The sequence below is a fragment of the Phocoena sinus genome, chromosome 5 (genome assembly GCF_008692025.1).
Source record: "Phocoena sinus isolate mPhoSin1 chromosome 5, mPhoSin1.pri, whole genome shotgun sequence".
Classification (NCBI taxonomy): domain Eukaryota; kingdom Metazoa; phylum Chordata; class Mammalia; order Artiodactyla; family Phocoenidae; genus Phocoena; species Phocoena sinus.
The window spans coordinates 89097114-89117775 of NC_045767.1; the positions used below are offsets into that span (position 1 = coordinate 89097114).

Genomic DNA, 20662 nt, shown 5'->3' on the forward strand with positions numbered 1-20662 from the left:
CACAAGTATATACACTGAGAGATTCCTTGAGGAAAATGAAGGATAAACTTTGAACAGTATTGTGGAAAGAGACATTGGTAAAGGAAAATAGACTAGAGAAGTATCTTCATGAAACAGTGAACTGTGCTTATAAAGTTTATGAGATAAAGTCGGTTTTCTGCTTAATGGTAGAGCCCGTATCATGAGCGATGTACTCTTCTGACTTTGGTACAGTAGATCCTTGGCCTGTGTGAACCTAACCATTGTGATTTCGGCTATTTGTGGGGAGCCCTGAAGGGTCATACCATGTAGTCATTTGTGCTTTATAGAGACATTAGTGGTGACCCCCTGTGCCACTGGTGAGCCCAGTCTGAGCCTGGTGGATGGCCCACCCCCTGCACTGCCTGTCATCCTGGTAGCCTTCTTTTCCTTGGGAATTCAGAAACTCGTATAGTTACACTTGACCACACATTATATCAGAAATTGTATGCTACGGTGATATTTGTGAATTTGAGCATTTGCAAAACAGGGTTGGGGAGGAGTTTTATGAATGTCAAGGGTCTGTATACTCTGTAGGTGTTCTGGTGAGTCTGCTCTTTCACCAAAGGTCTGTTTAAATTTGTGATCCTGGGTTCCTAAAGAGTTTGGAACAGATCAATCAAATTAGCTAAAGGGAGGCAGCATGACCTGTAGTGGTTAAGAGTACAGACCTATAGATCTAGACCACCTGGGTTTCAATCCTGACTTGGACAGTTATTAGCTGTGTGACTTCGGGTAAGTAACTAAATCTCGCTGTGCCTCAGAGATGTTGATGATAAAAATGGTACATACCTCATTAGATTATTGTGAGAATGAAATGAGCTGATGATATTTGTAAAGCAGATACAGCAGTGGCTGGCACATAGTAAGCTTAACCTAAGTGTTTGCTGAATAAAAATAAAGACATTTATTTGGGAAGCCTGTTAGAGGATACTTCAACTTCTGGCCCATAGATACACCAAGATAGGGAAAGAGGTGAGTGTGATATAATTTGAAGTTATAGGAAGGCATACTGAAGTTAAGTAACACGAAAAAAAATTCTTGAAGGTAATCCCTGATGGACATCGGTTGGTTAATTTTGAAGGAGTATGAGAGAGTGGTTAAGTTAAACTTCCTGCCTGGTCTTCTTGTCACACTTGCTGTGTGATGTTGGGCAAATTATTAACTTCAAATTACAACTGTAAATGGGTATGTTAAAAGTATTTACCTTATGGGGTTGTCATGAGGATTGAATCAAACAAGCATTGTAAAGTGCTTAGCACAGTACCTGGAATGTAGAAAATGTTTTAAACATGGGACTTTTAAGGAATTAATCGATGATGAGAATCCCTACTCTCAGTCCCTACATTGTTACAGGTATTGAAGTCCTTTAGCTAAAACCTTCATCCCTGTCTTATTATTAAGCCAGCTGGGCAAAATTTTACAGCATCATGAATGAAATAATGCATGCATGGTGCTTAACACATTGCCTGGCATGTAGCAAGAGCTCAATAAAATGCCAGGAGCCTTGTCCTTGCCAGCAGATGTGGTGGTTCAAGATGGAAGATGTGAATGGTGTGGCTGCCACTTTGGGTAGGGTTGGGAAGGGAAGGCTGCTTTCTCCATTGTTAGCTCTGGGTGTCAGAGGTGGGATCTCAGGAGCTGTACCTGCGCAGATGCCATCCAGCTGACTCCCAGCACTGTGTCCTGGAACAAACACCTACTCTGGAGTCCCCATCCACCTGCCAACCTGGATCTGACCTGAGGTCACTGTAGAAGCCACAATGAATGTATGCAAAGTCACAGACTCAAATGAGAAGTATGAATTAACTCTGGATATCCGGGCTATCCCTGTACTAATTACTACAGACAATTAACATTAACTATGTATAAATTTAAAGTTAGGCTGCAATTTCCAGAGCTCAAAGTTTATGTTGACATTTCAAATCCTAATTTCCTTTTGCGGGTAGTTGCTATCCAGCTTCTGTATTGGTTTACCTAAACACATTACAGAGTTTTATTTGTCCAGTTTCAGGCCTGAGGAACAAAATTGAGCTTTCTCATAGCTTCTCATGCTTCTTCTGGATTTTTTTTAAATTAATTTATTTTTAAAAATTTATTTATTTATTTTTGGCTGCATTGGGTCTTCGTTGCTGCGCGTGGGCTTTCTCTAGTTGCGGCGAGCGGGGGCTATTCTTCGTTGCGGTGTGCGGGCTTCTCATTGTGGTGTCTTCTCTTGTTGCGGAACACAGGCTCTAGGCACGCGGGCTTCAGCAGTTGTGGCTCACAGGCTCTAGAGCACAGGCTCAGTAGTTGTGGTGCACAGGCTTAGTTGCTTCACGGCATGTGGGATCTTTCCGGACCAGGGCTCGAACCCATGTCCTCTGCTTTGGCAGGCAGATTCTTAACCACTGCGCCACCAGGGAAGCCCTCTTCTGGATTTTTAAAGCAGTATAAGCTGTGATTTAAGTTCATTCATTCATATAGTCGTTAAGCACATATTTACTTAGAACCTACTATGTGACAGATCTAGGTACCTCTTAAGTTTTTAGTTTTAAGCAGACAAGGGGAAATTCTCATTTGAACTTAATTCTGCATATCACAGTGCAGTTACGGTCTATGTGAAAGGTTAAGTTCTAAAGTTAGGCAATAAGGAAAAAATTAGATAGTTAAGATTATTCTTTAAAAAATCACTTAATTCATCCATAGACGTAACATTTTTCAAGGGATACAACATAGCCATTTCCCCCTCTGACTTTGGAGCAAATCAGTGTTTTGACAAGTAATTGAAAGTTAGCTTATGTATGGGGTTCATGTTTGAAAACTACATATAGGGTCTTTACACTTAGAGATGCACTTAGTACCAAACATGTGTGTACCCTCACTGTACCCCTTCCTCAAATGGTTGATTGATCAATCCATTCATTCATCAACATTTGATGAGTACTTACTATGTGTAGCGCCTATGCTTGACTCTGGAGGTAGAAAGGCTCTAGAAAGATGATACTTGCTCTCAAAGACCTCATACGGTGGTGGGGACAACTGCCATGATGTGTCCAAGGACAGTCGCTTGAGGTTAAATAAATGATAGTGCAGTGTTGTACCTGCTGCGTGAGAAGCAGACACGTTCAAGGAGCCAATGGAGAACAGAGGAAGAAGCATGGCTCTTCTTGGGGAAGGGTGTGTTTGAGAGTGTAGAGAGCATTCTAGAGAGTTGGATCTTGAAGAATGGGTTAACTAGGATGACATGGTATTTAGAGGAAACAGCATGTACACGAAGGTATGGTAGCCTTTTCAGGGAATGGAATGGCGTGGAGAGTGGCCAGAGCTATGTGTGGAAGGGCTCATGATAAGCCTTAAATTCCATGTTGAGCAGTTTGGACTTCATCTTCAATGTAATGAATGATCTTTAAAAGAAGAATGATACCAGATTTGTTTTGTAGATGGATGGATAAGTGGGGAGTGAGGTCAGAGCCAGGAAGATCAGTTAGAAGCCATTGGTGGGAGGGCAGGTAGCATTCCAGCCCCGATACACTCACTTCTAAGCCTGGACATGTTGGCGCATGCGTTGCAGGATGGGTTTCCAGCTATAGATGCCCTTTCCCCAACTTTTACCCTGTGGGCCTCCCCTTCTTTCCTTTGCTCTGCCTTCTTTACTTGGCTGCTGGTTCGGTCTGGCTCTTGGCTGGAGGGCTGGCCGCAGGGAGGATTTGGGGGACAGGATGGATGTGCCCACTGCTTCCCTCCTGGCTCTCCCATGGAGTAGCCTCAGCCTTCCAGTTCTCTCCTGAACTCTCTCTTAGGACCTTTCTGTTTTCATACCTGGGCCCTTGAAGAAGGGCAGTTGAAAGTTAAGAGTTGAGAAGGGAGCCTCCTTTTCCTGTTCCTAACAGTCAAAACTCTGAGAAAACTTTCGGTGGGCAAAGTGCTGAATTTTTGATGTAGGAAGTCTGGTCAGAAGCAGAAGTATATGGATCGGAAGCAAGTGGATCAGCCCATTAAAAAAAAATTAAAGGGTGTAAGGGTAAGTCAGGCGGATGTCCCAGGGGGTCAGGCAAGCCGTTCCCTTTTCAGCACTTAATACCCTCTCTACAATTTCTCCCTTCATCTGTCACCTCCCCTGAGCCTCCAGGCCCTTCCTCTCCCTTCATGCTGTCTCCATCCTGCTACTAGTTCTTTCCCTGTCCTTTATTGCTGAGCCTGCTCCAGCCTTTCAGAGCTCAGTCAGCAGTCTGAGGACAGTGCAGGAGACCTTGCCCCAACATGCAGAAGATGGGAGAGAGGAGTTTGATCCTTGGCCTTGAGGGGCAGTTTATTGCTGGTCTCCCCAGGTGACACTCCCGTGCATTTGCTTATGGGGACAGAACTAGGCCTTTGGGGTTGTAAGATTGTTAATAACTCTACTATACTCTCTGGACCCTTGGGACCTTAGATTTAGATTCAACTAAAATTAATTGAATATATTTACTCTGGGAACTTACTTACTTAATACCCTAAATCACTTATGAAGTGTTTTAGGGTCATTTTAAAGTACACTGAAGTGAGAGGTTAACTAACTTTCCCAAGGTTACACAGTTACTAAAGGGCACATCTGGGATTTGCAGTCACTTTTACTTGATTCTGCATATGTGTAGATGGACCAGCTTCTGTAACTGGCCATCATATTAAATAAAGTTTCCAGGGGAAATTTTAAAAAGCAGATTTGAAATGACCTTTTCTAAATTGAAATTTTTATTGAAATAATTGTAGATTCACATGTATATTTGAGAAATAATACAGAGAGATCACTTGTATACTGCCAGTATTCCCCACCATTAACATTTTGCAAAACTTTAGTACAGTATCACGACCAGGATTTTGGCACTGATATGATTCACTGATCACTTATGATCCACTTATTCAGATTTCCTCAGTTTTATTTGTAGTCATTTCTTTGTATGGGTGTATGTGTGTGTTTTCAGTTCTGTACAATTTTATCACCTATGTAGATTCGTGTATTTATCACCACAGGTAAGATACTGAACAGGACCAACTCAGCAAGGACCTTTCATGTTGCCCTTTTATAACTGTGAGCACCACCCACTGCCATCTCTATACTCTGGTCACCACTAACCTGTCCTTTGCATCTAAAATTTTGTCATTTCAAAAATGTTGTATAAATGGAACCATACAGTATGTAATATTTTGGGATTGGCCTTTTTCATAGCCTAATCTCTTGGAGATTCATTCAATTTACTTTTTTTTCACCAATAGTTTGTTTCTTTTTATTGCTAAGCAGTGTTCCATGGTATGGATATACCAGTTGGTTTAACCATTCACCTGTTGAAAGACATCTGGGCTAATTACTAGTTTTTGGCTGTTACAAATAAAGCTGCTCTGAACATTCATGTACAGGTTTCTGTGTGAACATAAGTTTTCACTTCTTTAGGATAAATGCCCAAGAGTGCAAGTGAACTTTTAATGCAGTTCATAAATCCAGAATTATGTTTGGCGTGATCCTGCTCTGGATTCCATTTTCACCTTTTATCCAGTCTGATTTCGTGTGGGGCTGTCACCCCTTTCTCCCTGACCTCGGGCCTGTGTACATTTCCAGACTGCTGAGGGCACTCCTGAACTCTGTGGAGGGGATTTGCTTTGCTTTGCTGCCGCCTGATCGCTGGGACTCACCTCTGCCATTAGTCATGCTTGTCGGGTTTGCCACGTTGATGTTTCTTTCTCCCAGCACCTACGTCCAGAGCTCCAGGAGTCTCTACAGTTAAGCCCACACCCGCGTCCTTCTCCCTTCCTCCCTGCGGGAGTGGAAGGCCCTCTCAGCACCCGACGAGGTGAAGTTGGGAAGGAAACAGTTGCAGCTTTTCCTCCGCCCCTGCTGTCCACTTCCCTGTAGTGAACACGTGTTGCCGAGAGATGGCAGTGCTCTTTGCAGCCACTGGGATTGCTCTCCCCTGTCGCCTGTGCTTTGGAGAACCGATGTTGTTCTTTATGTGTACGTTGAAAATGTGGACAGCAGATTTTCCAAAACAACAAAGGCACCAGTAAAACACTGTGTGGTTTACAAACTTTGAAAGAAAACATCACGCTGGCAAATAATGGGTGATGAAAACGGTTCCCCACTTCTTAGAGATGAGTTAAATAGGAAATAGAATTCGGGGATGTGTGTGTGAGGGTATAATTTTAGATGTCAGTACTGGTGGTTGCATTCTGTGTGGCTCCTGAAAAAGACCTGTGAAAATACTGATTTTTTCTGCCTCCCATCTGATCTAAGACCAGCCAAGGAGCAAGGAGAGCCTGCAATTGAGCTCTGAGACTTGAGATGAACCCCTTTTAGTCCTCAAGGAAAGGCCCTTATGCACAGTGTAAATATAATTTTCACGACAGCAACAGCTAATACTAATAATACAACTCTTCACTTCCTGGTATTTGTCCACTCCTCTGCGTGCGTCACTTCGGTGTGTGCGGGCATGTGTGTAAACATTTGCTGTGCACAGGAAAGCTGTTGTAAAGTGAGAGATTATGGGGTTCCCTTGCTGTTGTAAACAGCTAGTGAGGATAAAGTGAGATGAGCTTTAATGTGAGGTTAACTGATTAACTTTAAGTTGTACGCATGGAAAGAACTGGTGGTGTCCAAGTCGGGTATGGACTTGTGAACAACTGGAGCCGTTCTGCTCCCTAGGGTGCCATGGTCTGGTGCCTTTTTGGAAGCAGTCAGAAAGCCCCACTGTTCATTCGATCCACGTGCGGCTTGGTTAAGTGGAGAACAGGGTGTGGAGGAGAGGGGGTTGGCTCTGGGAGTGGGGCTACAGCCCCAGAATGATTCCTCTGTGTACACACCAGTGTGCCAAGGTCAGAGGGCTGTTTTCCGCTTTCCTGGGTCTGGGTGCTGCTGCGGCTGTGACCCTGCAGCTCAGAACATAGCCGCGGTCCTGGGGTGGCAAGGGAACACGTGGCTCCACCTTAAGCAGCAGCCTTTTTGCTGCTAGTGCATCCTTTGGCAAAAGCCTTCAGTTAGGAGGAGAATTGCTCTGCATAAAGTTATAACCCTGAAACCAGATGCTGTTACTATAGAGACGAGTGAAATGCTGGCGTGGGAGACAGAACAGGGGAGGGATGGGAGAAGGGAGGTGGGAGGGCAAGTGAGGCTAATCTAAAGGCTAGCACACCAAAGACCTTCAACCTTTAGCAGCACTGTGACAGGGCATGCTCGCATTCTGAAACTTGTGTGCTGGCGGCCTGCCACTTGCTGACGGGCTGCGTGGCAGCTGCTTGCTGTGTGGACTAGCTGGTGAGCACGTTGGCAGTTGGCGAGGGCTCTAGGGGTGGGAACTCAGAGGAGTGGAATGTAGATGGGTGCCCATGGCCCAATGGCTGACAGTTTTGCACACATGTTTCTCGTGCCGGGCTTAAGTCACCCTTACAAGCCTGTTCGGCGATTAGGACCGGCTGCTGAGAGCCGGTCCATTTCGCAGCAGATTTGACATGTGTTACAGTTAAATCACTTTTGTGTCCCAGAATAATGGAGGATGAGAGAAGCCCCACGTTGTGTGGACTTCTGGGGAAGGGGTCGAACTTCTACTGTCAGAGGCCCTGTTGAAGGAAGGCAGTATCGGCCCCGTGTGGATTTTATACTGACTGGTATGACCCTATCCCCGTGATGATGGTGAGAAGCTTGCAAATCTGTTCTGAACTTTGCCTCACGCTGGCGATGCGAGCAACCTAGGGAGCTGTTTAGAAGCATGCTCCTTCCCTTCTTTGTTTTCAGCAAGTGCAGTTCGTGTGAAAGGAACATTTCAGAATAGATTTGGGGGCCTGATTAGGGACCAGAGTTCATTTCTTCTTACTGGTAGAGGGGAAACCTGGTTGGGTCAGACCGTCATTTTGAAAGATATCTCTGTCTTACTAATAATAGCAAGCAACTGCTGAGAGGATTTGGTGGGGAGGGCGAACACAAACCCAAATAATTGACGCTTGTGGTGTAAAGATGGAAGAAAGCTGTAAAATCCCTGTACTTGGTGCAAAAGCCCAGATGTGCCAGGCTGCACTTGGTCTTGACCGGGAGAGGGCTGCTTTGGGCATGCAGGTTTTATATTTTCAGTTTGCATTTTCTTTTTCACTTCCTACAGGGAGGAGGAGGCTGCTTACAGATTCTCTGCATTGTCCATCAGAAAGAACTAGGTTTCTAATTACTTGCTATGTATAGTCTTGGAGGGAATGTGAAATATGTATCAAAGAGCCAAAGAATGCCCCAACCATTATTCTCTCTCTAGCTCAGACAGAGCCTGGGGACAGTGCTTCAGTTAGGCTGGATGGTTTTCTCCACCCAGGAAGAGGGCTCTGGGCATTCACGTTTGTACGGTCTCCTTCAATTGTTACTGCTTTCTTCCTTTAATTCTGCTTTGATTGTTTGTTGTATGTGATTTTGGGAAGGGCTTAGGTGTAAAGGCTAGTAAACATTTTATTTAGGAAATGTGTGAAAAGTCAGTAAATGACTTTGGGACCAGCGTGATTAATGGTGGGGTGCAGAAATGATATTCTGCAGGAAATTGTGTTGGATTCTGTAGGTTGATAGGAATGGAAAGCGTTTGTTCTGAGAAGAAATGTGGGCCACACTACTCTTTGTTTCCTGAAGGGGAGACAGTACTATGAATGTAGATGCAGTAGTACAGGACTCCAGGATTTTTTTGTGTTTCCAAGGCCTTTTAAGGAAATTTCTCCATTAAGCTGTCATCCTTACCTAGGTCTATGAGTGCTGCATTACTGATGGGGTCTTGTTCTTTGGACCAGCCCTCAGATTGCTAGGGGAAGTCTTCGAGAAGGCAGATATGATTACACTAGAGCCTCTGTCTGTCTTGCTCATCACTGTATCTCCAGTGCCCAGAAGGGTGCCTGGCACCTAGTAGGTACTCAGCAAATATTTACTGAATGAATGAATGGAGGAGGGCAGGAAAGAGAAGAGGGAATGACTGAATACTGCTTGTGTGTCTAGCACTGTGCATGGTATGTTTGAAGTACTTTGGTCATCGTTACCAATGACTTCCATATTGCCAAACCCAAGTTTTTCTTCTCTGTCTCGGTCTTTCTCAGCCTCTCGATAATGGCCCTCTCCTCTTTCCTCAACTTCCTTGACATCACTCTGTCCTGGTTTTCCTCTTACCTCATTGACTGCTTTTGTTCCTCTGCTCTGCTTGTAAATGTTGGCATGCCTGGCATAGGATCTTAGGTCAACTCCTCTATTTCTGTATTTTATTCCTGAATTTCATCTAGTAATAGCTTCAGATACTAGCTTTATTCATTGATTCCCCAATTTTTATCTCCAACCTTAGGCTTCTGAGCTCTAGCCTTAGACCTCCATCTAGTTGTGTGCCTGACAGTTCTTTTTTAATATATAATAAGCATCTCAACCATAAAGTGGCCAGAAAAGAACCCTTGGTTCCTCCCCTGAAACCTGTTTCTCCCATAGTCTTCCCTGGGCTCCTGAGATAGTTTGTTAGTTTCTTTTGTCTCCTGACTATGCACTTTTCACATAGCAGCCGGAGTGATCCTTTATTATTATTTTTATTTTATTTTATTTTTTTTCCCCTTTGCAGTACGCAGGCCTCTTACTGCTGTGGCCTCTCCCGTTGCGGAGCACAGGCTCCGGACGCGCAGGCTCAGCGGCCATGGCTCAGGGGCCCAGCCGCTCCGCGGCATGTGGGATCCTCCCAGATGGGGGCACGAACCCGTGTCCCCTGCATCGGCAGGTGGACTCTCAACCACTGCGCCACCAGGGAAGCCCCAGAGTGATCCTTTAAAAGGCAAAACAGCTCAAGTCACTTTCCATCTTGAAACTCTTCAGAGGCTGCTGTAACACCTAAAATTCTAACTTCTTACCATGAGCTGCATGTCCCTGATTCCCTCCTGCATTGTCACCTCCGGTTGATCTCCTGTCTATCTGTGCAGGCTCACTGACCTTGCTCTGTTCCTATAACATGCTAAACTTCTTCCCACCTTAAGGCCTTTGCCCTTGCTATTCCCTTTGCTTGGAATGTTCTGCCCTCAGATTGTCAAATGCCTGGTTCCTTCCTGTCATTTTCATGTTTGCTCAAATGTCACCTCCTCAGAATCCACATCTGAACCACCTTATGCTAAGTAGCCCCCTGCCTTATTATTATTTTTTTCTGCAAAGCAATTAATGCTAAGATTACCTTGTTCATCTATTTATTATTAGTTTTTGAGACATTTTGTCTGCCTTATTCAAAAATGTATTCCCCTCCCTCTCAAGAGTGCCAGGAACATAGCAGACGCTAAATAAATATTTGCTGAATCAGTAAATATGTTGGATTATTTAATCTTCATGGGAACCAGAGGCTCACAGAGGCCAGTAACTGACTTGACCTCTCAGATCTTCAAGGCATTTTCTTTTCTACTGTGATCCTGCTGGCTGATCCATGTCCTGTTTTTATTTAGCTTTATATTTTTAATTTGAGTAGAGAAAAGGAAAAAAGATGAACTTTTACGTATAAGACCCATATCCCTGAAAAAGGATATTCTGCAAGTTTCCAAAAGTAATGAGTTTCTTAATGGCATTGTCTACCAATAAAGGTCAGGTGAAGAAGAAAGGAAGGAAACAAACCATTATTAAACATGTAACAGGTGCTAGGCACAAAACTGAGTGCTTTCATGTGTGTTACCTGATTTGAATTTCCTACAAGGTTGATATTATTTCCCCCTATTTTGGAGATGGTAAAACCAAGGCTCAAAAAAGTTGGATACTTTGCTCTAGGTGATAGAAATACTAAGAGGTAGAACTAGGTTTTTTGAATCCGGGTCTACCTGACACCATATTTCTGACTTTTTAAGCTCAGATGGTTGCTTTGTGAGATGCTCCTAAAATAGAAAGGAAGAAAAAGATTCAGTGCATATCACATAGATGATAACAAATATGGGAAGCACAAGAATAAGTTATACAGACAGTATGGAAAACAGACCTACAGTACAGTATTCAATACCCGAGCATATAATTGGATGAATGGAATACAGAGTGAACATTTCACTCTCTGATAGAGCTCATGTACGGTATGACATAGGACAGCTGTCCTCAGAGAACGTTCTTTGTTTCTAGACCGGTATGACACAAGCAGCATTTGAGCAATTCGGGATTTCTTTCTGCTTTCACTATAAATAGAGTTCATGGAATTCTGTATGTCAAAGTTAATGCAATGAAAAGAAGTCACAGAATATGGAAATAAACCTTAACTTATTCTATAAACCAGAGACATGTTTGGCATCTGGAGGCCGTACAAACGCTGTCCTTACTTGGTTGGATCCTGAAGTCTTATTTAGCATAGGAAATTGCAGACATCCTATTATGTAAGGAGACAGGAGGACAGCATAATGTGGCTACAAAATGAAGAACTTTATGCCCTTCAGGGAAGAGTTAACGGGACAGATATACATAGAGAGAGACGTGTGATTAAGAATGTGGAAAATGAATGAATGGGTGGCATATATATGTGACTGTTGCCGAAGCTGGGTTGCTGGATAATCCTCAGATGTCAGATTTCCGTAAGGCCAACATGTGACTCAAAGCTTGCCACTCAACAGAGAACACTGGGCTGTGCTGGTATTAAGAGGCTGGCTGGAAGCTAGGCTTCCACTGTGCACTAGCCTGACTCCCTGTCGCTTTCTGTGCGTGGGTGGGTGTGCATGTGTGCGTGTGTGTGTGAGGGTATACATTTTTATGCAGTGGGTGTTTAAAGAGCTAAGCACTGAAGCTGGATTTCCACAAACGATCATCACGAGCACTCCAGGCACACCAAACTTCCTCTCTTGGTATTTTTTTTTCCTTTCATCTTTTTTTGGGGGCGCATCCCGAAGGGGAGAACCCCCAGCATCCAGCCTAAAGGATCGAGATGATTTTCTCTTACCTGTCCCTGTGGGTGCCCTGTCAAGGTTAGAACTGAAGCTATGTGGGACCGGCATATTCTCAAGCACCAATAAGAGGAGCTGAAGGAGTGAAGCAGCAGCAGACACCAAAGGAAGAGGGACTCTGCCCTGTTAACATGAACAGCAGCTTGCAGGTTCACCTGCCCAGAAGCTGGGCTGTGTCCAGTGGCTCACTCCAGGAGAAGTCTGAGCATTCTTTTTTTCTTTTTTATTACTATAGGATGGAGGATGAAGCTGTCCTGGACAGAGGGGCTTCCTTCCTTAAGCATGTGTGTGATGAAGAAGAAGTAGAAGGTGAGCTCGCTGGGTCTGGGGAAGTGTATATTCATATACATATGTCTTTGTAAATAATAGCACTCATGCATTTCATGTATCTTATAATTTTGAAGTTAAAAACCCAAGCCTATCTGTGGAGTTTCATTAATCTCCACATTTTGCTTCAACACAGAGTAATTCTAAGAACTTCCGTGGACCATCAGAATCTGAATCAGTGTTGTCCCGCATGGTTGACAACAACAACAAAAAGGTCTTACTTTGAAGCAGGTGCCTATGTTAGCTGTGCCTCTCTGTCAAAAATAAATATTTTGCCAGATAATATTAACTACCTTCCAATGACTAATTCAAGGAAGCTGCTAGATTTATATAAATGTATTTGGCAGTATCTTCTAATATTCTTTCTTATAGCCTGCAGGGTAGAAAAACAGATGTTGCAGAGAGAGAACGATACCATTACTGCAGGAAACATGGGGCTAAGCTGAGGAGTTAAAGAGTGGTAATTATGGATGTGTCTCAGTTAAGAAAAGATGGACAAGCATTTTTTTTTTTTTTTTTTTTTTTTACAGGGAAGCCACTTGGGGCTACTTTTCTTTGTGGGAAAGTTCTTAATTACAAATGCAGTTTATTTAATGAATGAATACATTTATCTATTCACTGTATCTATACACTTTTGGACTGAGTTTGGGTAGTTTATTTTTTTACTATCCAAAAGTCTATTATAATATTCTATTATTATCTTTTCAATATCTATATCTGCAGACCCTTTCTTGATGTTGTCGCTCTTACTCTTTTTATTTTTTTAACATCTTTATTGGAGTATAATTGCTTTACAATGGTGTGTTAGTTTCTGAGACAAGCAGTTTTTACTTAAAAAATCTCTAGGACCTCTTTTATTAATGTTCTCTAGTGCCAGTTGAAAATCAAATAAGAGTTAAATTTTAGCTGGTGCTACGGTGCTTTCAGTGTGCCTTTTCTTCTCTTGTCTCTTGACTTATCAATGATGTGGGAATAATACTGTTTATTTGACAGTCATAAGGCAGGGCTTAATTAATATTTATTAAAATAATTATTTGAAGGCGTGACAGGTATACAACATTTATAATGACAGTTTTAAAAATAATCAAGGTTCTAGAAAGTACTCATAAAGTTAAGTAAGACTTCCTGGTGAACCATGTCTTAAATTCTGCCCTTTAAAATCACCTGAGAAAGGATTCATATGTATTTTGGAAACTCCAGTCTGATGGGTACCATTTGGTAATTACTTAATGCCTACCAAAGACTTGGACCAGACGGGTGGTGGAGTTGGGAAAAAGAAGGTGGATGCTGTGTGTTCTGGAGTAATTCGTCAACCAGACTGAACACCAGGTCCCAGGCAAGTGATACTCCTGTGCCACCTGGGATAGTGTGAATAGTGTGGCCATTATGTTTCCTTGGTAAGTTTCTTCTGACCCTGTAGTGCTCGAGTGTTGGTTCCCCCAGCCCCCCATCTCCCTACCTGCCACATGTATGCTCTTGAGACTGAATAATAAGAATTTGATGCCTACGTTTCTTAGGAAAAAGGAAACCACAATATTTTCTTTCATATTGTTTTATGGGTTCCTTGCACTTTTACAACATGACTGTGGGAAAATGCCAAGTTAGTGAAAGCAAAATAGTGAAACTTTTGTCTGAAGATTCTAGTAATCCATGCTGCTAAGTCTTCATTGTGCTGACTCTGTCACTGTCCCAGTGTCAAAGGGGAGATAAGAATCTTAAAGTTATAGCATATGAATATAAGAAATATTGTAGGAATGAGCAAATATCCTATAATTTGAGGACAATTAAAGTAGAAAAATCTGTGAGAAAGCGTGAGGGTGAGATGTGTACTGTGTGTGTGTGTGTTCCTTGAGAATAACCTTCTACCTAAGTTCACAGGAGATGTAAATCACCTCTTGAATTTGTAAGGTCTATAGGACTGACAGCACTCTACTGCAGTAGGATATTGTACATGGGTTTCTTAAGCCTTTGACTAAGAAGTTTTTCCCTTGATTTTCGAGCACAAAATTAAGACAACACTGTAATGAATAGCACACAAATCTGTAGCTGGGTTTCTTTATGGAGAAACAAAAAAGGCAAAAGGTAGAGATATCTGTAAAATTGTCTTTGTGATGACTCAACTTGCCACATGGATTTTGTGTATTTTCCTCTTCTGGTAAGACTTCTGTTTTAATGATTATCTTTCACATTGAGTGGAGCTTGGGTTGATTACATTTCTTTCAAAGCATGTTTAGCTAGCTGCCTGTGGTTGAATCCTGAGGCCCTGTAGGATGGTTGCTTATGGCCATTATTTGGTGGAGAACATCCAACAGTGTGGGCTCCTTATAGCAGAAGTCATGAAACAGTAATTAGGAACTGTTGTTTCTAATTCAGTGCCCTCCCAGTTGACCCTCCCATTTTCTCACCTGGCTTCATCCACTTTCTCACCTAGCACTTAAATTTTGTAGTAACTCTAGGTGAAAGTGTAAAGAGGTTGAAATGGAGATGGGCTTGATGGCTTATTCATGGTCCCAGTGGTTGAGAGTGAAGAAACAGATGACTTGACTGTCAAGACTTCTAATCAAGATTTTGATGGGAATGCTTTCCACAAGGATGTGAGTCTGTCTCATATTTTTAATTGCATAGAGTGTACTTGAAGGAAAGCAGACTGTTATTTTTGTTACGAAGTAGCTGAGTTTCTGGTACATTTATGGCGGAAGTAAGTGCTCCAGGTTTAAGGATCAGAAATTCAAAGGGCAAGGAGCTGAGGGGCTTCCTTCCTTAAGCATGTGTGTGGTGAAGAAGAAGGAGCTGGAACACCTAACATTTCTGTTATCAAATGTGTTTCCTTTTATCCAAGTATTTATTTCTCTTGGCTTCTTGGATAAACATGGTTGAAGTATATTGCAGCACACTTGGCACAAGTGAACTTAAGATAAAACTTTGTTTCTTAAAGTAATTTGCACAAATAAGCTGCACTCCCATTAAATGATTATTAGGGTGACTTCCAGTAACTCTAGTTACTCTGAAATGTTTATGCTTGGAAAATTCTTCTTAAGGTCGCTCAGTTTGGGGTGACTGGATTCAGCTCAGCCTGAAGGCAAGAAGAGTCAGATGCTCCCTGGTAGTTCTTTCTAATGCTGTAGCTCTGAGCAGGGGAGACAGGTTGAGATTTCCAACCATACCCTCAGTTCACCTGCTTCAACTTTACTCTCAGTGGGTGGTGTGACACTTAATCCACATTCTAAAAACTCAAGAGAAAACCATCAGCTGCAAAACTCACTAAGAATAGAGTGAGTCAGAAGAGGAGTCATCTTCTGTTTAAATAATGAATTTATCTATGTGAGATATATATTTAAAGACCTAAAGCTCGTTTTCACATAATTTGCCTCCTGTGCATTTGTGTTAATGGTTTAAAAAGATACTCTTGAGAAAGGAAACCAAGTGTCGAATTTAATCTTTAAAATAAAGAGAGGCTTGTATGTCTGTTCTTTCAGTGGCTACCTTCTACTGTGTTTTGTAAAGCTAACATTTTTGGCATAGAGTGGTTACTGTGGATAAACTCATTTAAAATTTGTAACATTTCAGATATCTTATTTGTTTCTGTTCCAAAAGGCTCCCGCCCAGACATTTCCACAGAATTGGTCTATAAATGACAAATTGACATTACCAGAGTGACCCAGAAATGCCCACTATGACGAACAAGACTGATTTTTCATTTCAAACACACTTAATGGAAATTGGCAAACTTTGTTGGGTGAACCGGGGTTGAGATAGGAAGAAAGATCCCAGGTAGCTTTTTCTAGAGGAAGAAATTCTGTGGATATTTTATCCGTTAAAAAGTCAGCCAGGATTTTGGATCCGTATGATATAAACAGATTACTTAATATTCTCATATTTTGCAATAGGGGAAAAAGAGCAAACTCCACCTTATCCTCGAGATAAAGCCTTGGCTCTGCAAGGCTAGGTAACTCCCCAGCAAGCCTTGGCAACTCTGACTTCATGAGGAGGGGCCTTTTCTTAACATCAAGCCTACCCAGCAACTCAGGAAGCATAAAGTACAGCAAGACAATATTGGCTGAAATGGGTCTGCATTTCTGAAGTTTGATCGGTGCTCTAAATGCCATTATGATATATTGGGGTGGTTTTCCTCTTCCATTGAAAACCAAGTCCAAAAGGAAGTGTGCTCCCATCTGTCCAAATGGAAGAATAATTCTACAAATTCTCATGTCTACTGATGGATATTAAGAGAGAGAGTATGGTTGAAAATGCATGGAATTTACAGGAAGGTTATTTTTAGGGAAATAAAAGTTAAAAAGTTGGACAGGGTCTGGAACAAAGTAGACGTTCACTAAATATTTTGTTAAAAAAAAGAATGAATAAATGAATGTGTAAATAAACTAAATGAAGCATATATAGAATTACTTTATATAGTCCTCTAAAATCTTTGTTTAAATTTTTTTAGTTAGAAATTTGGTTCTCTTACTTCTCTTAGTCAAATGAGATGATATAGTCTCTGATGATCCTATGTTTGCTATTAATCCCATTTGATTTTGCAAAGATCATTGATATATTTATATCATTTATATTGATAAGAAAAAGAAGCCCCTAAAACACCTCCAACCTTATTCTTCTTCCTTCCTCTGCTCTGTATTTTAAGGAGAGAGACTAAAATGATGAAATGGTGGCTTTTGTATTTTTGGAGGTCAGGATCTCAACATTTTACAGACATGAAATCATAATGACTTAAACCTATTTTTCACTAGAGGATATTGTGATGATGTATTTATGTGTATTGGAGGAGGTAGTATGCTAAAGAAAAAGTGGGGCCTGGTGGACATTTGTTAATAATTACAATGGTCAAAAACGTAATTGCCGAGAAGGAGTGAATGAAAACCTATCAGCTGGGAAGGGAGGGGCTGAGTCCAAGCTGGCGCTATTCTGAGCGCAGGATGTAAGTGTCCGGTTGCATTTTGCTGACCTCCTCCCTCCTGTTCCCTCTAATTGCTCCGAAACAGTGTGTACAGAGGAAATACTTGGGCAAATATTGCTGAAGGAAAAGGCTTCTTGAAAGAGACAATGTATCCACACGTTGGAGAGCTTGAAGGAAATGCGGTGAGGTGTTTAAGGGTTGATGCTTGGGTTCCCAGAGCATGTTGAGCCCACGCAGACCTTTCCCAGTGTCCTGCTGCTTTCTCCTTGTGGCTCCAGCTGAAAGCCCGCCAGAGGGCCTAAAGCAGGCAATACTTAGCTCTCTGACACCTCCTGCTGTGTCAGTGACATTAAATATTTGTATATAGATTTCTTGGATGGTAATTCCATGGGTTTTTGAAACTGGAGTCAGACATCCCTTCCCAGAGTTTTCCAGTTGTAGAGAATTCCCTGGTAGTGTAGTACCGGCTAAAGCCCTCTGGAAGCCACTTTCTGTCCTAGGTGACTACATTCTTTTATGGCAAGAGGCATACAAAATTGAACTTGGTACTTGAGTTGTGTTTTACAAGGATTCAGAAATAATACACTTGGAGCATATTTTGTCTATAGTTGAGTTTCTTTTTCAAAGCTTTGTATCTGCTCATATTTTTTTTTGCGGTATGCGGGCCTCTCACTGCTGTGGCCTCTCCCGTTGCGGAGCACAGGCTCTGGACGCGCAGGCTTAGCGGCCATGGCTCACGGGCCCAGCCGCTCCGCGGCATGTGGGATCTTCCCAGACCGGGGCACAAACCCGTGTCCCCTGCATCGGCAGGCGGACTCTCAACCACTGCGCCACCAGGGAAGCCCCTCTGCTCATATTTTTGAGACATATTATTTCATATTTAATTTTGGGAGTCTCTGTCATTTGTGTTATTCATGTGTTATTAAAGCAGAGTGGCTAAGCATCGGTTTGGAAATAAAAGTTTAAAACTTGCTGTGTTGCTGAAGCATTGCATAAATGAAGGACGAAACTTAAGAGTTTGGATTTTGAATTTCTCAGTTCTGTAAAATGAGAATAATAGAACATGTCATTCACCATAGAACTGTTTAAATAATTAACAGAAATAATGTTGCTGCTGTACCTGGCATTAGGCATAGGAGTGCTTTATACTGTACCACTGTCTGTCCTTTTGCTTTCTGATTGATACAGTCTCACCAATAATTTTTTTTTTTTTTGGCGCATTGTGGCTTGTGGGATATTAGTTCCCTGACCAGGGATTGAACCTGGGCCCACAACAGTGAAAGCACAGAGTCCTAACCACTGGACCACCAGGGAATTCCCCTCACCAATAATTTTCCATGATGATTATCATTCCAAAAAATTCGAACTGACCGAAATGATGTTTGTTATTTGCTTAATTCATCTTAGCAAGGCATCTATCCCTTGCCTTCCTAATAACCACGCTTACCTACTGCTTCTTGTATTGGAAAAGGAAAGCTAGAAAGGTCAAGAGAAGTTTCCTGAGGCCTGCTGTTTATTTCTCTTTGGACTCATTCTGATTCCCTTTAAGCTCTGGGCGTGAGATCTGATTTCCATGGTTAGTCTGCTCCGACAGACATTACCCCTAGTTTGTGAAACTGTCTCATTTTTCAAGAGACACACTAACTATGATTGCATACAGGGTAAATTACAAACGCATGCCCACTGTCTAATAAAACCTGCAAAGTTACTTTTTCTGGAAAACAGATTAAAGTGTATGATATTTTCCTACCAATGAGGAGGATTCAAGGGTCTATTATATATGTAATATGTATAAATATGTATATATATATTTTTTCTTTTTTTCCCTTCCTTGCTCTGCAGCATAGACTAGGGTAATTCTGTCCACTACTGGCTGTTATGTAATTTAGGTGCCATTTCAATGAGATTATTCAATAGTATAGAAGTAATACCAAGTATTCAAACCTGAGCTAAGTATTTCTCCGTTTTCATCATTACAAGATTCAGAGTCACTGGGGGAATTGAAAATTGGGACTGATGAGGGAGAGTAGAGTAAGAATGGAATAAAACTGAATAAAGCTCACTTGAGGCTCTCCCATTGCTCCAGTGAGCATACTGCTGGGATCTGGTTTTGTTTTGTTTTGTTTTACTTTTTTGCCTGATAGCATTTAGGGGACTGAGGTGAGAGCCTGCCATGGCAGGAGTTCACAGGAGGTTCCAAATATTGTACCTCTGAAGCTGCTGATTGCCAGGTGGGATGAAGGTGAAGGGAGGGAGGGTGGTGAGTGACATCCATTAAATCAGCAGTAGAGGCGACTTAAATAACTCCCTTCCCTGAATAGCTGCAAAAGCTTTTAAATCTGGTTAATTGTTTTTACCTTTCTATAGAGTTAGAACTACAAGGCAAGCTATCCTAAGTGCAATATCCAACATGTTCACCTTTCTTGATACTGTATTGACTTTGAAAGGAGAACAGACTTTACTTAAACCTCTCCGGACGTGATTTTACCAACTCTTTTCATGGTGGGATACTCAATAACTTTTACAAGGCCAAAACTTCTGGAAATAAAAACGAGTGTTTGAATTTTAGTAAAATTGGCCAACATATCAGCTTTAGAGGGCCAGAATCTCGCATTTATGGATTAGTTAAATCACCACCCTACTCTCCAGTTGATTATTAAAATTTCAACACGATTCTATCCCTGTTGAAAAATAAAGACAATGTCTTGGATGTTAAATGAAAGCTCACAGTCAAATCCAATGGATATAGGTATTTGGCAAATTCTGTCGGTATCTGGGTTGAGATACTTTTATTCAGTCTGCTGTGGGTTAAAGAACATGGTGGGGAACCAGGAGTCTCAGGACCTATTTCTGTTCTTGGCTCTGCCCCGCCTTACTGGGTAACATGAGGCCAATCATGTTTGTGTGGTTATATTTCCTTTGTACAGAGTGCAGTTAATAACCTATCTTCTTATCCACCTGCTAGAGATGCTCTAAGGATTCTTGGATAACACCAGAAAAATACTTTGATATTTGCAGTAAGCCATTGACGAATTACTTAATTTCTGAATCTCAGTTTTTCATACAAAGAAACAGCATTGGTGCTTCCTTATCTCCTAGTCTTGCTAGGGATATAAGGAAACTAATTTGAAATCCCCAGAATGAACCCTGTAAATTTAAGATGTTATCTTCCTTGGTTATATTCCTTGCAGGTGATTTATCTTTGTGCTTAACCCTTTCTCACCAGGGCTTGCTGTGACTGCAGAATGCTTTCAGACTAAAGCTAGTACTGATAACTGGTGATTAACAAATTAGTTGGTTAATATCTATGTTAACTCTTCTTATTAACTCTGATGGACAGTGCTTTTATTAACTTTTTCTTTAAGCTTATCAAAATGGTAACCTACAGTTGCAGATATATAAGCTTTAATATGTTGCTTTTTCAGGCTCATATGTATCATTGAAAGTGATAATATATTCCAATTAGGGACATAATTAATGTGCGGTCAAATAAACCAGTCATTAATTAAGGACACAAGG

The 20662-nt window shown here is 41.8% G+C and overlaps 1 protein-coding gene across 4 annotated transcripts in view; it reads left to right on the plus strand.

Moving 5' to 3' along the window:
• Window positions 1-20662, plus strand: part of SLC4A4 (solute carrier family 4 member 4) — a 357043-nt gene that overhangs the window by 39875 nt on the left and 296506 nt on the right. For all 4 annotated transcript variants that reach the window (XM_032632939.1, XM_032632937.1, XM_032632936.1 and 1 more), the window contains exon 2: window positions 12140-12213. In XM_032632939.1, the coding sequence (XP_032488830.1) occupies window positions 12141-12213 (73 nt within the window). In that variant the 5' untranslated portion in view covers window position 12140. The remainder of the gene's footprint in view (window positions 1-12139; window positions 12214-20662) is intronic.